The 18,281-nt window shown below is 42.7% G+C and overlaps 1 protein-coding gene across 1 annotated transcript in view; it reads right to left on the bottom strand.

The window, feature by feature from the left end:
* The window catches only part of BRF1 (BRF1 general transcription factor IIIB subunit), a 276,895-nt gene that overhangs the window by 223,866 nt on the left and 34,748 nt on the right, over positions 1-18,281 (bottom strand). The window contains exon 3 of the mRNA XM_084837074.1: positions 67-240. Within this exon, the coding sequence (XP_084693200.1) occupies positions 67-240 (174 nt within the window). The remainder of the gene's footprint in view (positions 1-66; positions 241-18,281) is intronic.

Genomic DNA, 18,281 nt, shown 5'->3' with positions numbered 1-18,281 from the left:
GGTTAAGAGCTCAGACACAGGAGTGTCCGATTTTTTTTTAAGTCTTGTTCAATAGTGAAAGGATACGTGGAGTGCCTTCTGTCCTACACACCAAGTAGAGGCATGCAGCGATCACATGAGTCATCTTCCTCCCACGGGTTAAGTGCTTGCTCACTGCCATCTTGAAAAAGTTGAAAGCAGTATCAAGGCAATGCTGATTAAGTTGCAGCTGGTTTCCCAAATGATGAATCTGTCGTTTTCCTTGAAGAGACCAAAAGACAATACACCATTTGCAAAGGACAATTACACAACAAATTGACATCTGCTTAGTTGCTCTATACAAAATTAGAGACCTGAACTGTACAACATTACGCTCCAGAGGATTTGGGCCAGGGGGCGGGGGGAGTTAAAATAAGGTAGACTACAGATAAACTACTGAAAATAGAATGAACAATATCCCCATCCCTTCCATTCCCAATTTAGAGATGAATGCCTCGACATCTCAAAACATATTCCATGTTAGCTTGGAAGCAAAGTATAAGTTTTGTTACAATTCACCAAAAACCTGGCAAAGAACATTCATACATATGCAAGGCCTCTAGCTACAAACAAGGCATAACCACAACAGAGGCAATCTGGCCATAGAAAAAGACATGTTCTCAAAGCCTGTCATTGCTGTGGAAGTACTTCCTTCCTGCAATCATCTTTGGGAAGAGCCAGGCTGCCAGATTACACAGACAAGGCTGTGGCTTCAAGAAGATGGATGCACCTTTTTGCTTTGTTTGAAGCCCCTTTAGATGACTCAGAAGAGGATATGACCCAGCTGGCGATGCAGTTGTGGAAAGCACAGCACAGGCCCATCATGCTAATAAACACTTCAGCTGCAGGAAACTGTGGCAAGAACACAAGATCAAACTGATGGAGAGTGGTTATAAAAGAACAGGATAAAGCAAGCACTGTATTTATTGGCAAGCCAGTGAGCAGAGCACAGATTCAGTATGTAAGAAAGATGTTTCTGCCATGTGTTGTTACAGGAAACATGCAGAGCCCTAAAGTTTCACAGGGATATTAGAAACCAATAACATCTCCATGTGGGGAGAGAAGTTTGCCATGCAGCTTGTTTCACAGGTTTAGCATGACGACAACACAAGACTTGCCAGAAGAATAAAACACTAGATTCACATACATTAATTTGCACTTCTTATTCAGGACTTCACACCAAATCACCACTAAAACATCATACCAAGGAAAGACTAACATGACCAGTGAGATCTTACTGTGGTCAACTGAGAGAGCAACCTCCCATGTACATTCTCTATGAAGTGGGCCACGATAGCTCCAGCACCACTGTATTGTGCATTAAGTAAGGGGGCAATCCTATGGGTTTTGCCCTCAATGATCACAAGCCCCTGAACTCAGAGGCTTACGAGCATCTTATGCAGGGCAGGAGCAGCGGCAGAGCTGATACTGCCCTCCCCGTCCTCATGCCCTGCATTTTTCACTAAACAGGATTTTTGCCCATTTAGCTGGGGTGCATCAGAGGGGGAGGGAAGGAGGCTGGAAAGGCCTCAGGATAACTCAAATCCTGGCCTCTCCAGTCTCCTCCCTGCCCACTGAAACACACCCCTTCTCCAAGGTCAAGTTTCCACCCCCAGAGAGCAGCTGGCATGATTCTTTCTGCGCCAGCTGTAAGGGGGGGGGAACGAGTCGGAGCTCCAATCCCCACCCCCCGAGGTTGGAGCACCATCTCCGACCTTGGATATGGGAATCCAAAATATCCTATGGCCCCTCAGGTGCTGTCTGGGGGCCAAAGGCTCCCTAAAAACATATGAACATAGGAAGCTGCTTTATGCTGAGACAGCCCACAGGCCAATCTAGCTTAGTATTTACTACCATTACTGGCAGCAATTCTCCAGGCTTTCAGGCAGGGGTCTTTTTCCAGCCCTACCTGGAGATGACAGGCACTGAACGTGGAACCTTCTGCATGAAAAGCAAGTGCTCTACCACTGAGCAATGATTCTTCCCTGTATGTTATGTCTTGCCTAGTAAATTTATGTAAAGAAACCCAACCCTGGCCCATGCTATCATTTTAATTATCTCCCTGCAATACAGTCAGTCTCTCAAACCACACAGGCAACCTCTACACAGAATATTGTTCATTGTGTACATATCCCTTGCTGTACATTCATATTCTAAGAGATATTAAAGGAATCTGCCTCCTCTTGACTTGGCTGAACTGAGTCTGACCTAAAGCCCAAAGTATTTAGCTTGCTGGAAAGGCTTACAGGATGCAGGAAGCTGAAGGTTGCATCAGGTAGACAAGATCATATTGTCTAATGTAATCAAAGTTTGTTCCAAGTTGGAAACACAGTTTGTGAAAAGATTCTCCTGTGCTGACAAGAACACTATTGTTCTGGCTATAGACTGTGAAAGGAAGACATGTCCTGGGAATTACAAGTGGCTACTGACTAGATGAATCAGAACTGTGAAGAAAGAGACTTCTGAACTCTTCAATTTAAAGATAATTTCGTCAGCCTAGGATGTGTACATCTTGTGCTCAAGACCTCGCTGATCAAATCATTGTTCTCTGAGTTGATCAATTGTTGCCTATGAGCTCATGTGTATAATTTTAATACATAATCCGAACGGTGACTTGTGTTCTCCAAATCAGAATATAAACCGGTGCCAGAAACATGGGAAATTATTCATATGCCTTCCTCCGCAATGGATTGCTTTGATTAAACCCAACCAAGCTTTACTTAACCACCAGGAGTCTCTCTCTCTGTATGCTTGCCTGTATGTGCATCCTTTCATAAGGGACCTTAGGAAACGAGACTCTTAGGCACCATCTGACATGACCCATGTCCATAGCACTGCCAGTCCCCCAACCCCCAATTACCAAATGCCAACTCTAGCACTATTTTTCTAATTAAATTAAATTGCTTACAGATGTGCCAGTGCTGTACTGGTCTCTAGCCCAGACAATAAATCAACTATTCTGAAAAGCGGTGCCCAACTGTAATTAAAATGGAACGTGCAGGTTAATCAGCAATTACATTTTTAATTTCACTGCAAAGAGCACAGCGCACCCACCATTATTTTTAATTCCTAAGCCTCTTTAACAAAGATAATCTGTACTCTGATCTTAACCCCCACAAAAAGGAGTTGTTCTTGCAGGCCTCAGAGCAGCTGTCTCTCTTATGACAAAAAACGAGAACCAATCCCAAGTAGGAATTAGCGTGCAACCCGTAAGTAGACTGTAACGTGATCACACACATCTATGTTCCTGCATACAGATATGTTGGGAGGCTGCAATGAGCCAGAGCTTGTGAGCATGAATATACTGCATTTATCCACAGTGAAAGCACATACTATGATTACTCTGTTACGCCCCACACACAGGTTGCATGCTAATTTCTGTACAGAAGTACTTTCTCTGAACCAATTCTGTAATGTTTGGTAAAGACTGCATTTTTCTTATGTTCGTGGAAATGAAAAATACCGTAATTTAGCACTCAACTGTAATGAAAGGCCATTCTCCTCTGTCCGGGTCTACAAGAAAAATAGTATGACTTTATTGTGGTTTTATGTTTTTTTATATAGACTGTAAGCTGCATTGAGAGCCCATTTAGGATAGAAGTACAGGATATATACTTTTTTTAAAAAAATCCTAGCATACTATACGTTGACATATATACACTAGTAACCATTCCCCATTGAGGGCAAAGCCTAGTGATTTGGCTTATACCAGGGCTTGAAAAAAATGCCAAGTGCTGGCCTGAACATCCAAAAATTCAATGTTTAAATAATTTCACGAACTTAAGAGCCCTGCTGCATCAAAGCAAAAGTCCATCTGACTTTTTGGTTTGCATCAGCAATCAGCAGCATCTGGTTTGCAGCAGCAACCAACAAGGGGCTTCCAGAAAGGCCACAAGGAGAGCATGCAAGCAATATCTCCCCACTCCACGACTGCCTCTGAACCTGGAGATTCGACTGAGCTATTCCTATAGACCAGGTTTCCCAACCTGGCGTCCTCCAGGCTGGGGAAGGCCGGTATATACTAATAGCAATTCTCCAAGTATAGATCATTTTGTAGCCAAAACAGCACCATCCATGCAAAAGAGGGAGGTATCAGCAGGGCGGGGGGGACACCAAGGTTTGCAGAAGTACGAAAAGCCTTTAGGGGGAAAGTCCCTAAGGGGAGAAAAAGCAACAGCCAAGGCGGTCTGAGCATGCCACAGAATGCTGCCTGACTGTTGAGGGGAAGAAAGAAAACCACCCAAACAGCGCCTTCCAGCGATTGTGAATTGGCCCCAAGGCATCTGCCAGTTGTGTGGCATATACATTTAATAAACAAACAGTTGTTGTTCAGTCATTCAGTCTTGTCCGACTCTTTGTGACCTTATGGACCATCGCACGCCAGGCCTTCCTGTCCTCCGCTCTCTCCCCGAGTGTGCTCAAGTCATAAACAAACAGACAAACATATAAATGGAATGGAATATTCTGGAAGAGGGAATGGCTGGCTGGCTAAAACCCTGAACAGGAGTACCACAAGCGGCAACATTTTGTTACATGTCCTACTTGTCATGGCTAAATTGGATAGACCTCTCTTCCCTTTCAAAAGCACCTAGCTCAGGGCCATCACCATATCTTGTGACACTGAATTACATTAAGTTAATTTAGCATTATGTGAAAAAATACTTTGCTCTGAAATGGGTTGAAAGTTAGTTTAATTGGGAGACTATGAGTTCTAGAATTATGAGGTGAAAAAACTCTCCACTTACATGCACACACACACTCCTGGCCATCTTTTTTCTAAACTAAAAAGTCTCAAATGCCTTAGCCTTCTCATGTGATTCACATGACCCTAAAATCTCTTTCCTGGAGAATCACTGCCATCAATGTATATGCAAATTCAGATTCCATCAGTGTATATGTACATTGGGGGGGGGGTTACCGCAATGAGTAACACTTTACAGACTTACACTGAACCTCATCTGCCATTTGTTGTCTATTCACCCTGTTTGTAGACATCCTTTGAGAGCTCTTCACAATCTGGTTAGGTTTGCACCATCCTGAATAACTGTACCACCTGCAAACCTGGCTACCCCACTGATCACCCATGACTGCAAATCATTAATTCATTCTTAAATGATGACCAGACTCAATATGGATATGGAACCTTGCAGGACCCAAATGCTTACTTCCCTTGTTGGCCAGTTTATTCCCACCTTCTGGTCCTTGTTCTTGAAGCAGTTATTAATACCTATGTGGACCCATCCTCTTATGCCATCATTGCTAGGTTTAATTCAGGAGCCCTAGTCCAGGGACATAAGGGTTGCTCACTACAACCCCCCATGTGCATTGGAGAGGGAGCAGGGCTGTGCCCAGCAGCCATACATTCAAGAATGGGCCCCACATATGCTTTTAGAGCTCCTCCATGTGGGAGGATCCTGGACCAATCCCCCAATCAGGATCCCTCACCATGTGGCAGGAGCTCTATGCACATACGTCGGAACATGCACAAGAGCTCTTCTCACAGATGCTGAACATGCAGGTGGTAGGGGTTATGGCAGCCAGTCATACCAGGCAGTTTCCAATATTGCCGCTCATTTCCAGGACAGGACTTGTCAGCGGAGCTCCTTTCTGCAAGCTCCACTGACCTGCACTGTTCTGGAAACTAGAGTTTCTGATTGCTTCAGGAACCACTAGATTATCACTGTGCTAGTGGGAGGTCTCACTAGCATGGGAGCAGTATTGGATACTGCCCACTGTCAGCAGGGTTGGTGCTAGCAGGCGCAAATCCCCCTTTTATTAGAAGTTTTTTCTGAAGTCCAAGTATATAATGTCTACTGCAAGGGTCCCCAACCTTTTCGGATCTGTAAGCCCATTTGGGAATTTGAGAAACTGCTGTGGGCACCACCACAAAATGGCTCCTATGGAGAATGTAGCTAGTCACAAAATGGCTGTCATGGGGGCCTGGCTAGTCAAAAGTGAGCTAAAGAGGCGTGGAAACAGCAAGGCAAAGGGGTAGAGGGGAGAGAACGAGCAAGGTTAGAGGCTAGAAAAGGAGAGAATGAAGAGTATCTAACATTTTCCAAGGTTCTTATTTAAAAAAAAAACATTTTTTTGAACAAGGCAGGAAGTGGAGAGCTTTGTGGGCACTGTTGGTTGTCCCCCCAGGTGCCACATTGGGGACCACTGGTCTACTGTATTACTCTATATGCCTTCTTGACACTCACAAAGAACTCCAAACAGCTGGTGATGCAGTACATCCCTTTCCAGAAGCCATGCTTATTCATCTTCAGCAAGCCTTGTTCTTCTAATACATTTTAATAATAAATAAGCCTTGTTCTTCTAATACATATTTTAATACATTTAGCTTGAATAAAGTTTTCCATTAATTATTCTGGGACAGACTGTGTCCTGGATCTCTCTCTCTCTCTCTCTCAAATTGGTTGGACTACCTTCAAATCATCCAGTAGGAGGCTGATTGTAGTGACAAGTTGCATATTTGTTTTTGAAAATCCAGAATTTCATGTGTAAGTAAAACAAAAACAAAAAACTCAGTTGTATGACATCTAGGCCCAGTAAATTGTTAATTTGTCAATTAGCCCTTAAACTTCATCTTCACCATCTCTATTTTACTTGATTCTTAATGTGATACTTTAAATAAATGAATAATTGACATTATCTTCATTTAGTCACTCTTTCACACCATTGTCATCCAATGGTCCAACTGGCTCCCTCCCTGTTTTTCTGCTTCTGATGTATTCTTTCTTCACTTGCTTTATTGTAAATTTACATTGGTTTTGCCAGAGTTTGGACTTATTTTTACTTTTTTCAACTGGGTAAAAACTTCCCATTTTTAAAAAGGAAGCTAGTCTTTTATAATTTCTTTATCTCTGGGCTTTGAGCAATACAGGTGATAAAAATGGGAAGAAGGTTCCTAAAAAACTGAAATATTTCCCCAATCCTGACCTATAGTAGACAAAATAAGCAAGTCCTGGATAAAACCCAGGTGCCTGGCCATCTGGACTCATGAACATTTCATATTTCCATCTGTGTGTAAAGCCAGCCCTTAAAAACATCTGACAGTGGCTCCCATGGAGTTTAATCCCCCACTATAAAAAAAGAAGAGCACTTACATTAATTATCAAAGGAGGAGATCATTTTAAGTTGCTGAAAGACAATTATAGGCCTGTATCATATAACAGGGAACTGCACAATTAAATTCTAGAAAACACACAAAAGGATATACATGGCTTTTTAATCAGTACTACTATTCTACAAGCTTTTAAGGAATTATTCTCCTACCGTATCAATAACTCATCATCTTTCAACCTGTGGGGTGCACTCCCCAAGGGGGCACCACATTACCTAATAACCCCACAATCTGAATGATCTCTGTCTTAGCACAAGGGAAAGTAGACTAATGGAGCCCCACATCAGAGCTGTCCTTAAATCCCACCACTTCAAGGACGACTGTCTGATTGGCTTTGCAAGAGAGGCATTCTACTGCACGAACGGAAGGAGTCAAAGCCACCTCTTTAAGAGGCATGGAGGCTTGCCGAAAATGCCTGATAAGATGGAAAAGTACATAAGGTTCATTGCAGTTATGGTTTGCCAGTTGGGAGCACACCACCATCCCTCCCCTCAGAAGCAATTTCTCGCCTTCCTTCCCATTTTGAACCATGATTTCAATCCTTGATTTATGAGGGAACTATGTTGTATGTAAACCAGAGGTGGAGAATGTGCCCCTCCAGATGTAGTTGGACTCCAACCCTCATCAGCCCTAGCCAGCATGGCCATCAGGCAGAGATGCTTGGAGTTGTAGACCATCAACACCTGGAGTGCCACACCCCTGGTGTAAACAATTATTTGAATAAAGCAAAAAGACTGTTAATGAAGCGAAGTGGTGGTGAGGAGGTCATGATGGAGAGAGTCCATGTCCCAGGACATCTCTATACCAGCCTAAAATCCTGCAATTAAAACAGGGCTTTCTGCTTCCCTTCCATTTTAAATGTAGGATCACAAGGACTCCCTCTTTCACCTGCTTCCTTTCCCCCCTCCCCTTCCCCCCTCTTTCTCCTCGTATCTGAGTCTGCCATTATCTTTCACTGATCTTGCTCCTCTTCTTGCTGCCTTTCCTCTTGTCACAGACGAAACTGAAGCGAAACACAAGAAAGAAGCGAAACACAAGAAAGGAAACACAACGGGGTAATTTGATAGCTCATTATCTGCAATCTATTTAAAAATGGAACAAAGGGCATTTAGTGCAGGGGATGCCTTGGATGATCACAGGGTCATGTAAAGAGCCTACAAACTTCTGTGAGGGAGCTATCTCAATTGCAGGATAAAAGCTCCATGTGAAGAAAGCCCCAATCTGGATGTTTTAACCATGGTTAAGGGATCAACAGCATTAAATCTGCCCAGGGCCCAAGTGAAGTGTACAAACAAGGCCTATCTTTTCCTTTAGAATTTCTGCTTTTGTTATCAACAAATTTCCCCGGATTTCATAGCAATTACTCTTACTTAAACAAGAGCTGGCCTATACACTTAGTAAAGCTTAAGACTCCCCACCCCGGGCCTTATTTTTACATTATTATTAGAAAACACTAATAGAAATACAAAACGTTAAAAAACAAAACAAAAAAGTGTCTTACAGAAGATGAAGCAAGAAAGCTAGTGTTAGAAACTCGTTTGTCCAACCATGACCTGTAAAATAACTTCGTGACACACGTTCAAGCAGCACTCTATGTTTATTAAACACGTTTGCAAAGGTGGGTGTCCTAGTTGAGCAGGCACACCTGACAATCAAAGCACACAGTTTATATTCTCTTTCCCCGGCTGCTGAGCCCCTCCCTTGTTTCCCCATTGGCTAGGTACTCCAAGGTTCACGACTTTCCGATCCGCCTATTCACATTATCTCCTTGACATGTTCCCCCTCCCTTTACATACATCGCATGTACATTATAATGACCTTATTAGCTATGCAGGGTGTGTAACATAATATTCATGAGTTCTTTAAGCACGCGCAGTTATATGTGTCCTAACTCTGGGTGTTTTATCAAATTTTCTAATGTGGTTTCTACTTTGCTTAGCTAATCACACTTCTAACTTCATTTTAAGTTTCTTACCACAAAGTACCTTAGACACGTTTCCACATCCTGGTTTCCACATCCTGTCTCAGCTCAGTTACTGCTCAAAAGCATTTGCGACCTATTTAATGCAAAAGCAACATTTAACTCTTTCCTACACTAGGACGTCTTGAAACTCAAAAGCTTGCACATTTTTTGTAAGCATTGAGTTGGCCTAATAAAAGTATTACACTAAATGGATTTTGGAATTTGTCTTCATTAGTTTTGAATAGGGACGGCACGGGTGCCCGTTTCGGTCAGCAAATCTGATGGACCGCTGGTGCCCACACCCGCCAAGCTGCGCCTGCCAAGCTCCCCCACTGCTCGCTGGCCCTCTGGGCTGCAGTTGAGCCCCCGCTCCGTTCTTGGTAAGCAGCCCGCAACTTACCCAGGCCTGTTCATCTCTGTTCTGATCTCCATGTTTTTAAAAAACATGGCGATCGGTTATTCTTTTCTTAAACATTTTTTTCTCTCCCCTTTTTATTAATATTATTATTAATAATATAATTATGGGGTTATTATTATTACTATTCCTTGCTGGCTAAACCTTTAATATTTATTAATACGTATTAACTGAATGGTAATTTATGGCCAATGGAAATGGACTGTTTGCTTCTATTCCTGTACTATTCTATTCCTGTACTAAACTGTCTGGATATTTGGTTTGTTCTCACTGAAGTTTAATATAATTCTTTTTTTTATTTTGTCTTTTTTTTCTTTTCCTTCTTTTGCTATCCTCCCTTTTTTCTTTTTCTTAGAATATTGTAATGTTAGAAACTGAAGATTCTGATTACATTGTTGGTGGTGTTTATTTCATTTATAAAAATAAAATAAAAATAGATTAAAAAAAAATGGCGATTGGCAGCACTTGCCCATAGACTTATATGCAAAATAGCGCTGTGAAACTAGGGTATATGGGTGATCCACAGTGCTTTTTGCATGTAAGTCTACAGGCAAGCACTGCCGATCGCCATGTTTTTAAAAAAAACATGGCGATTGGGACAGAGACGAACAGGGCCGGGTAAGTTACAGGCTGCTTACCGAGCGGGGGGGGGGGGCTCGACTGCAGCCCGGAGGGCCAGCGAGCGGGGGGAGAGCTCGGCTGGCACCCAGAGAACCTGAGCTGGAATGGATTCTCATATTCCTAGTTTTGAATAAAACTAATTTGCTGTAAAAGGTTTCCAGGTGACTAAATTAGGCAACTAACTTCCAAAAGTACTATCAGTCTTTTAATTTTCATTCCCAGTTGCTTTTATTGGTGCAAACCGAGGAAGGAGCCAGACAAAGCCCTGGAGTCTAGACATTTTGCTTTCTTTTTTCAAGAAAACTTTATTTGCTTAAATGAACTCAGTTTACTATAAGGCAAAACAGATAAATTTGCTAGCATATAGCAGGGGTAGGCAACTTGTAGCACTCCAGATGTTTTGCCCTACAATTCCCATCATCCCCCACCACCAGCTATGCTGGCTTGGGCTGATAAGAACATAAAAACAGAAGAAGAGCCATGCTGGATCAGACCAAGGGTCCATCTAGTCCAGCATTCTGTTCACACAGTGGCCAATCACCTGTTGACCGGGAACCCACAAGCAGGGCATGAGCACAACAGCACCCTCCTGCCCATGTTCCCCAGAAACTGGTGCACATAGGCTCACTGCCTCTGGTACTAGAGGTAGCACATAGCCATCGGGACTAGTAGCCATCGATAGCCTTCTCCTCCATGAGTTTGTCCAACCCCCTTTTAAAGCCATCCAAATTGGTGCCCATCACTACATCCTGTGGTAGCAAATTCCATAGTTTGGCAGCGTGGAATGCCCTGCGCTCCGCACTCGGAAAAGAAGCATGGAGCAGCAAAAACAGGGCATTCCTGGGGGCGTGTCAGGGCGAGGAAGTCAGAAATGTCGGTACGACACATCCTACGTGTCATCCGGCTGCCACTTCCCTCATTCCAAGGTCCCACAGCTAGACAGCCGAAATCGAATGTCTAGCCATAAATGTAGGGCGGCTGAAGCACAGAGGGCACAATCACCCCCACGCTTCTCCTGCCCTGCATTGGATAGGCAGTCAGAGGCAGCCGCCTATCCCAATAGGACTGCACCCTAAATAATTTAGTGTCATCTGGCCACTTCACTGCTCACTCCTAATTCCAGTTCATTTATGAACAGGCTGAAAAGCACTGGTCCCAATACAGATCCCTGTGGGATCCCACTATTTATTTCCCTCCACTGGGAGAATTTATCATTTATTCCTACTCTCTGCTTTCTGTTCTTTAACCAGTTACTGATCCATAAGAGGACCTGTCCTCTTATTTCATGACTGCTAAGTTTGCTCAAGACTCTTTGTTGAGGGACTTTGCCAAAAGACATTTGGAAGTCCAAGTAAACAGTGTCTACCAGATCACCCCTGTCTACATGTTTATTGTCACTCTCAAAGAACTCTAAAAGGTTAACGAAACAGGGCTTACCTTTGTGGAAGCCGTGTTGATTCTTTTTCAGCAGGGCTTCTCCTTCTATATGCTTACTAATTTTATCTTTAATAATGCCTTCAACCAATTTACCCAGAACAGACATTAAGCTAACCAGCCTGTAATTTCTCGGATCCCCCCTGGATCCCTTTTTGAAAACTGGGGTTACACAGGCCATCTTCCAGTCCTCTGGTATAGAGGCTGATCTTAGGGACACACTGCATATTTTGGTTAGAAGATCAGCAATTTCATATTTGAGTTCTTTGAGAACTCTAGGATGAATACCGTCTCAACCCGGTGTTTTATTTGCTTTCAATTTATCAATAAGGTTGAGAACTTCATCTTTTGTTGCCACTATTTGCCTCAGTTCCTCAGACTCCCTTCCTGAAAACATCAGTTCAGGCACAGGTATCTGTCCTATATCTTCTACAGTGAAGACGGATGAAAAGAATTCATTCAGCTTCTCTGCAATTTCCTTGTCCTCCTTCAGTACTCCTTTAACTGTCATCTAATGGTCCAACTGCCCCCCTAGCTGGTCTTCTGCTTCTGATATATTTAAAGAATTATTTATTGCTGGCCTTGATGTTCTTAGTGATATGCTCTTCAAAATGCTTTTTTGCATCTCTTATTGTCTGCTTGTATCACCTCTGTGCAAGCTTGTGCTCCCTTTTGTTTTCTTCACTTGGGCAAGACTTCCATTTTCTGAAGGAACCTCTCTTTTCTCTAATAGCTCCCTTAACACCATTCACAGTGACCTCTTGGATTTGGTGTTACCTTTCCTAACGTGTGGTATACATTTTAGCTGGGCTTCTATGATCGTGCTTTTGAGTAATCTCCAAGCATTCTGAGGGATGTAATCCTCTTGACTCCCCCTTTTAACTTCCTTCTCACTAGTTCCCTCATTTTAGAGAACTTTCCTCTTTTGAAGTCAAATGTGACTGAGTTGGACTTCCTGGACAATTTTCCACTTAAATATATATTAAATCTGATAGCACTGTGATCACTGTTTTCAAGTGGTTCAACAACATTTACATCTCATACTAGGTCCTGGGCGACACCACCATTTAGGATTAAATTAGGATTGGAGGTTGGACTTGATGGTGTTATAGGCTCCTTCCAAACCTACTATTCTATTATTCTAAATCCAAGGTTGCCTCCCCTCTGGTTGGTTTCATGACCAACTGTTCCAGGGCACAATTGTTTAGGGCATCGAGAAATTTAACCTCTTTGTTGTGGCTGGAATGTGCATTTATCCAATCAATGTGGGGGTAACTAAAGTCGCCCATTATTACACTTCCTTGTTTGGAGGCCTCCCAGATTTCGTTTTCCATCTCAAGGTCACTCTGAGCATTCTGGTCTGGAGGATGATAGCATGTTCTTAGTACTAAATTAGTTTTGGAGCTTGGTATTGTCACCCACAGTGCTTCTGTGGAAGATCCTACCCCTTTTAGGTGTTCTAGTCTGCTCAACTCTATGCCCTCTTTGACGTACAGGACAACACCTCCCGCAGTATGCCCTTCCCTGTTCTTCCTATAGAGTTTATATCCAGAGATGACCGTATCCCACTGGTTCTCTCCGCTCTACCAGGTTTCTGTAATGCCCACTATATCCAAGTTTTCCTTTAAAATCAAGCACTCCAACGCTCCCATTTTGGCTCGGAGGCTTCTAGCATTTGCATAAAGACACCTATACACAGTATCCCTCCCCAGATGCCTCTGGCGTGTGCATCTTTTGCTATGGGACACTGGCCCCTTTGATTGGCTATTATGTTCTGCCATGTACTCCTGGCCTATTTCCTTCCCTTCTATATTTGGGCAATTAAAAACATTTTCATCTTCATCCCTTTGGGATGTTGTTTTTAATTATATGTTGTTTGTGTATATTGTTTGTGTGCTTTTATGTACTTTTTTGTAAATGGCTTTTAAACTTTTTATATTGTATTAAATGTTTTAACTTTTGTAAACCACCTGAAGAGCTTCGGCTATGGGGCGGTATAGAAATGCAATAAATAATAATAATTTAACCCGAACCGGATGCTTCCCAGCTCCTGTCGGCTTTCCCCCAGGGTTTAGTTTAAAAGCTGCTCTGCCACCCTTTTTATGTTTAGTGCCAGCAGTCTGGTTCCATTTTGGTTCAAGTGGAGCCCGTCCCTCTTGTACAGACCCGGCTTGTCCCAAAACGTTCCCCAGTGCCTAACAAATCTGAACCCCTCCTCCCTGCACCACTGTCTCATCCAAGCATTGAGACTCCTCAGCTTCGCCTATCTAGCTGGCCCTGAGCATGGAACAGGTAGCTTCAGAGAAAGCCACCTTGGTGGTCCTGGATTTCAACCTCCCACCTAACAACCTAAATCTGGCTCCCAGGACCTCTAGACTACATTTTCCAACACTGTTAGTACCAACACGGACCATGACCATGTTGGTACCATGGTTGGGATTTGTAGGCCAAGACATCTGGAAGGCTACAAGCTGCCCACTACAGAAAGTGTGAACAAACAAGGATAAGCCACAAAAGCTTGGTAGCTACTCTTTACAGAGATATCTTATTATTTTGCAATTTTATGCTCGCTGATTTTATGTTATTATATGATTTATGTTAGCTGATTTGTGAAAAGCCATCAGAACTGGGACATCCCATTCTCTCTTTTACTGCAAGTTTCTGTGCTTGGGGTCCATATGCTCCCAAATTTTAGGAGAGAGAAACTCTTGATGCCTAGGTGAAACCACTGTTCACATCAAACCACTGTTCACATGAGCTGGTTTCATGCAACATCAACCAACTTCACAGCACTGTGGCTTACACTGATAAAGACCTGAATGATTTAGTTGTGCAGCCTTTCTCCACTCCTTGCTTATTTTGGTTCATGAAAGAGATTCATAAGCTTCATGAGTACTGTGCAGCTTCTCAAGGAAACCAACTGATTTGACTATAATTAGCCCACTGTTTTGTAGTGTTCTGCACCGGTTAATCTCCCTTTAAAAGGCAGCCCCATCAAGTCTTTTTCTTCCCTTTGTTCCAGCACAAAAGATTCCTGAGGCTGGAAATGTTCAGAGAAACTGAACACTCTTCATCAAAAAAATGTACTAAGCTGTAAAACAAGAACATGTACCCCAGAACAAAGGGATCTCTAGAATACCCCCCCCAAACCATCCCAAGTTAGCTACATCCCTTCAAAAGCACTGATCTCATCATCTCTGAAAGCACTTGCTTCTGAAGGCTGAAAACACATGTTACATAGAAATACATATAACTGGAAAAAAAACCTCAGCGGCTGCTGCTTCCAGGCAAAGCAGTTTCAGAAGCTAGCAATTTGCAGAAAAGTAATAAGTGAGAAGTGGGCAGAAACCAGTGCTCAACCCTTTCCTTGCCTGCTGCTTTTCCACTGCAACCCTTCTTGAGCTGCTTCCCCCCTGAAGGGTTCCAGATGCATCCATAACTTGTGGAATGTTCTCTTTCCAAACCTGGGGGGGAGTGGGGAGGTGGCTAGGTTCATTCTCAAAACGCTAAAGAGAGTTCCCCAGCCTGGCACTCTCCAGATGTGTTGGACTACAACACATAAACCCTGGCCAGGGGTTTATGGGAGATGAGGTCCAACACATTCGGAGGGCAATAGGTTGTGGAAGGCTGCACCAAAGCATGGTTTAGCCCAGCCTTCTCCAACCTGGTGCCCTCCAGTTGTATTCAACTGCAACTCCCCACATTCCTGTCCATTGGCCATGCTGGCTGGGGCTGATGGGAATTGAAGTCCAAAACACCAGCGGGCCCCAGGCTGGGGAAAGCTAGTTCAGCACTACATTGGAACGCAAGTCTGCCATTCTGTAGCTGAAGGCTACCCATCTGCTAGAAACAGCCAATAAGCAGAATATTTCTAAAAAAAATCTTCCCACTCGTGTGAACGTAAGCCAAACAAACAGAACACAAGACACCCCTCCAAATGGAAAGGGTTGCAAAGAGGCGACGATCTCTTTCTCTATTTCTCACATATGCGTGCACACCTTTAGAACGGCAAGTCAATTCCAGCCCAGAATTTCAAGAAATGTTCCTTCTAGGGATAAGCTGACAAAAAAAAAAAATTTAATTTGGTAGATTGCCAACATAATGAAAAGGAAAAAAGCATTCGGCATAAGAGAACACGCAATGGCTCAAGCCACAAACGGACCCAGGTGAACAAAAATGGCACCCTGTTCAAGCATAGTGCTAAAACTAGGGGCAAAAAATTGTCATGATCACAAAACAAGTGGGGGGGGGATAATGGCAGTGGATCAAATCCCTCCATCCTAGGCCTATGACTGGTGCACAGGAAAGCACCAGCAAGTATATTCCAGTAGCTAGTGCAAACAACCTATATGCATTTGCTGTATAGCAGCCACCCCCACATAGCCTCTAAATCATCAGCCATCTATTGCACATCCCAGTTCTTCCCCCATTACCACTAAAACAGCACTCAAAGAAAGGGAGGTACTGTATACATCCCTCTCCACAAAGGATACAAGGGATTGAACCTGGGGATCTTTTTGATGCAGAGCATTTGCTCTACCACTGAGCTTCCCTAAGTGGGAGCAAGCTTCCTTTTGGGGGGCTATAGCTGCTATTACAGCTATACCCCTCCAAAAGGAAGCTTGCTCCCACTTAGGGAAGCTCAGTGGTAGAGCAAATGCTCTGCATCAAAAAGATCTCCAGGTTCAAACCCTTGTATTGCCCAGGTAGGGCTGGGAAGGACCCGACTGAAAACTTTGGGATCCACTGCCAATCAGCATGTGTAGACAATACTGAGTTACATGGGCCAACAGTCTGACTCAGTACAAAGCAGCTTCCTATGTTCCTACATCCAGCTAAATTGCTTTAAATTCATTTCAGAAGTGCATTAGTACGATGCAAGAAGAAGCAAAAACATGGTATACTTACGAGGGCTGTGTATACTGCTAATCCTCACATTCACTACACATGTGGCACATCTGGTGCCTTATCTGCATCCTCAGAAATGGAGTTTCAGTTTAAGGGGAAGTTTCTAAAAATTGAGGAAATGTCTAACTCAGAGAAAAGCTCAGAGAAATCCAAGCAATGAAGGTGCAAGAAAGTTCAGAAAGAAAAGGGGGGTAGGCAGGCCTTCAGAATCACCTATCACAAGGAGGTTTGCCAGCCAGCCATTTTGTTACCATTCAGGCACCAGGTTGAGGCATTTTTATTCTCACAGGCATTTTAATGATATGAATTGTAAAGAAAGAGGGAAGTGGTATTTTAAACACTGGAGTTTGTTTTATCTTACTCTGCTGTTGGATTATTTTATTATTTTATACTGACTGAAGCGTTTTAAACTGATGGCTGAATATATGTTTGCTTTATTGATCTAAAGTTACCATTTATTTTTATTGTTGCTTTAATTTATTTTATGAATATGTACAGAAATGTACAGAAATGTCCTAAATAAATATATTAATATAATATAACATTCATAAAATTTATTCGTAGCGGAATGGGGACTTCAGAGACCAATGCAGATCCAAATCGCTTTCCCACAGCTACTGCTCCATACTTCCACCTGTCATCTACACGCAAGTGCTACTATGCTCTCCCCATTGCAGTTCCTCAACTTTGTGCACTCTGGAAAATTGGAGGGGGGGGGGGGCTTTTGTAGATACTGCCAGCAGTATCTTCTTGGAATTGGTCTGGGTAGAAATCTAAAGAATCAAAATTAAGTTTCAATATACAAGTGTCTTTCTCCCAAGAATATCAAGTTACAGTACTTGTAAAAAGAGACAGCTTTGAAATTCCTATTTATATAGATGTAGTCCGCCAAGAGGGTCACACTTCAAATAAAGCATAAAATACAGCTATTGAGTGCAAAGGAATTACTTTTATTACAAGAATTAATAGCTGGAAACACAATTCATTAAACCTATACATAGGTTTTCATCAGGACTACTAATGAGAGACAAAAACATGCAAATCATAAAGACATAATTAGGGCTGCAATATTTAGTTAATTAAATGCCTTTTCATCAATTAAAAATTACTCAGGCAGTAGATTTTTTTAACTACCAAAAACTGCAGGTGGCAGGCACCAACTTCGACGATGCATTCTTCCTGTCTCGCTCAAGAAGGAATGCCTCTTCTAAGATAACCACTCTTCCAACACATGCATATATTATCTAAAGTCAAAGAAAGTACCCTCTTCAGAAATACTGTTTTTATTTCTATACAATTTTATGTGGATTTAATTGATTCATCATACATGTTTTAGCCAAGCAACTAAGATTTCTTTTATCAGGCAATAACCAAAGACGCAATACAATGTAAAATGAATTTGCATGTCGTTCTCTCTTGATGAAAAACTAGATATGCATACCTTGAAACATTTTGGGTTACCAGCAATTTATATCAGCCTTGTAAATAAGCTCACAAAAGTTACTAGCCTGGTCTGCTGGCAGCTGGCGGGGTGGGAAGAGAATTCCATTCCTTCTGTGGGAGCCCGCTTGGTTCCTATCCTGAGTACAGAGGAGGTGTGGAGCACTCTGTCCCTCCTCTGCCAGATCCCTCACATGTCTTCATGGAATTACATGCACTCACCTGCATGCAAATTCTTGTCACCTATAGCAACTAGGCTAATGCTTAAATATAAAGCTGATTTACATAGATCATCACTGTGCTATTCAGCATGCAAAAGCCATAAGGGACAATAACTTCTTCACTAGCTATGACTT

The sequence above is a fragment of the Heloderma suspectum genome, chromosome 1, assembly GCF_057233095.1.
Source record: "Heloderma suspectum isolate Gila_16-S chromosome 1, 16-S_ref, whole genome shotgun sequence".
Lineage (NCBI taxonomy): Eukaryota > Metazoa > Chordata > Lepidosauria > Squamata > Helodermatidae > Heloderma > Heloderma suspectum.
This window is presented reverse-complemented; position numbering and strand designations above follow the sequence as displayed.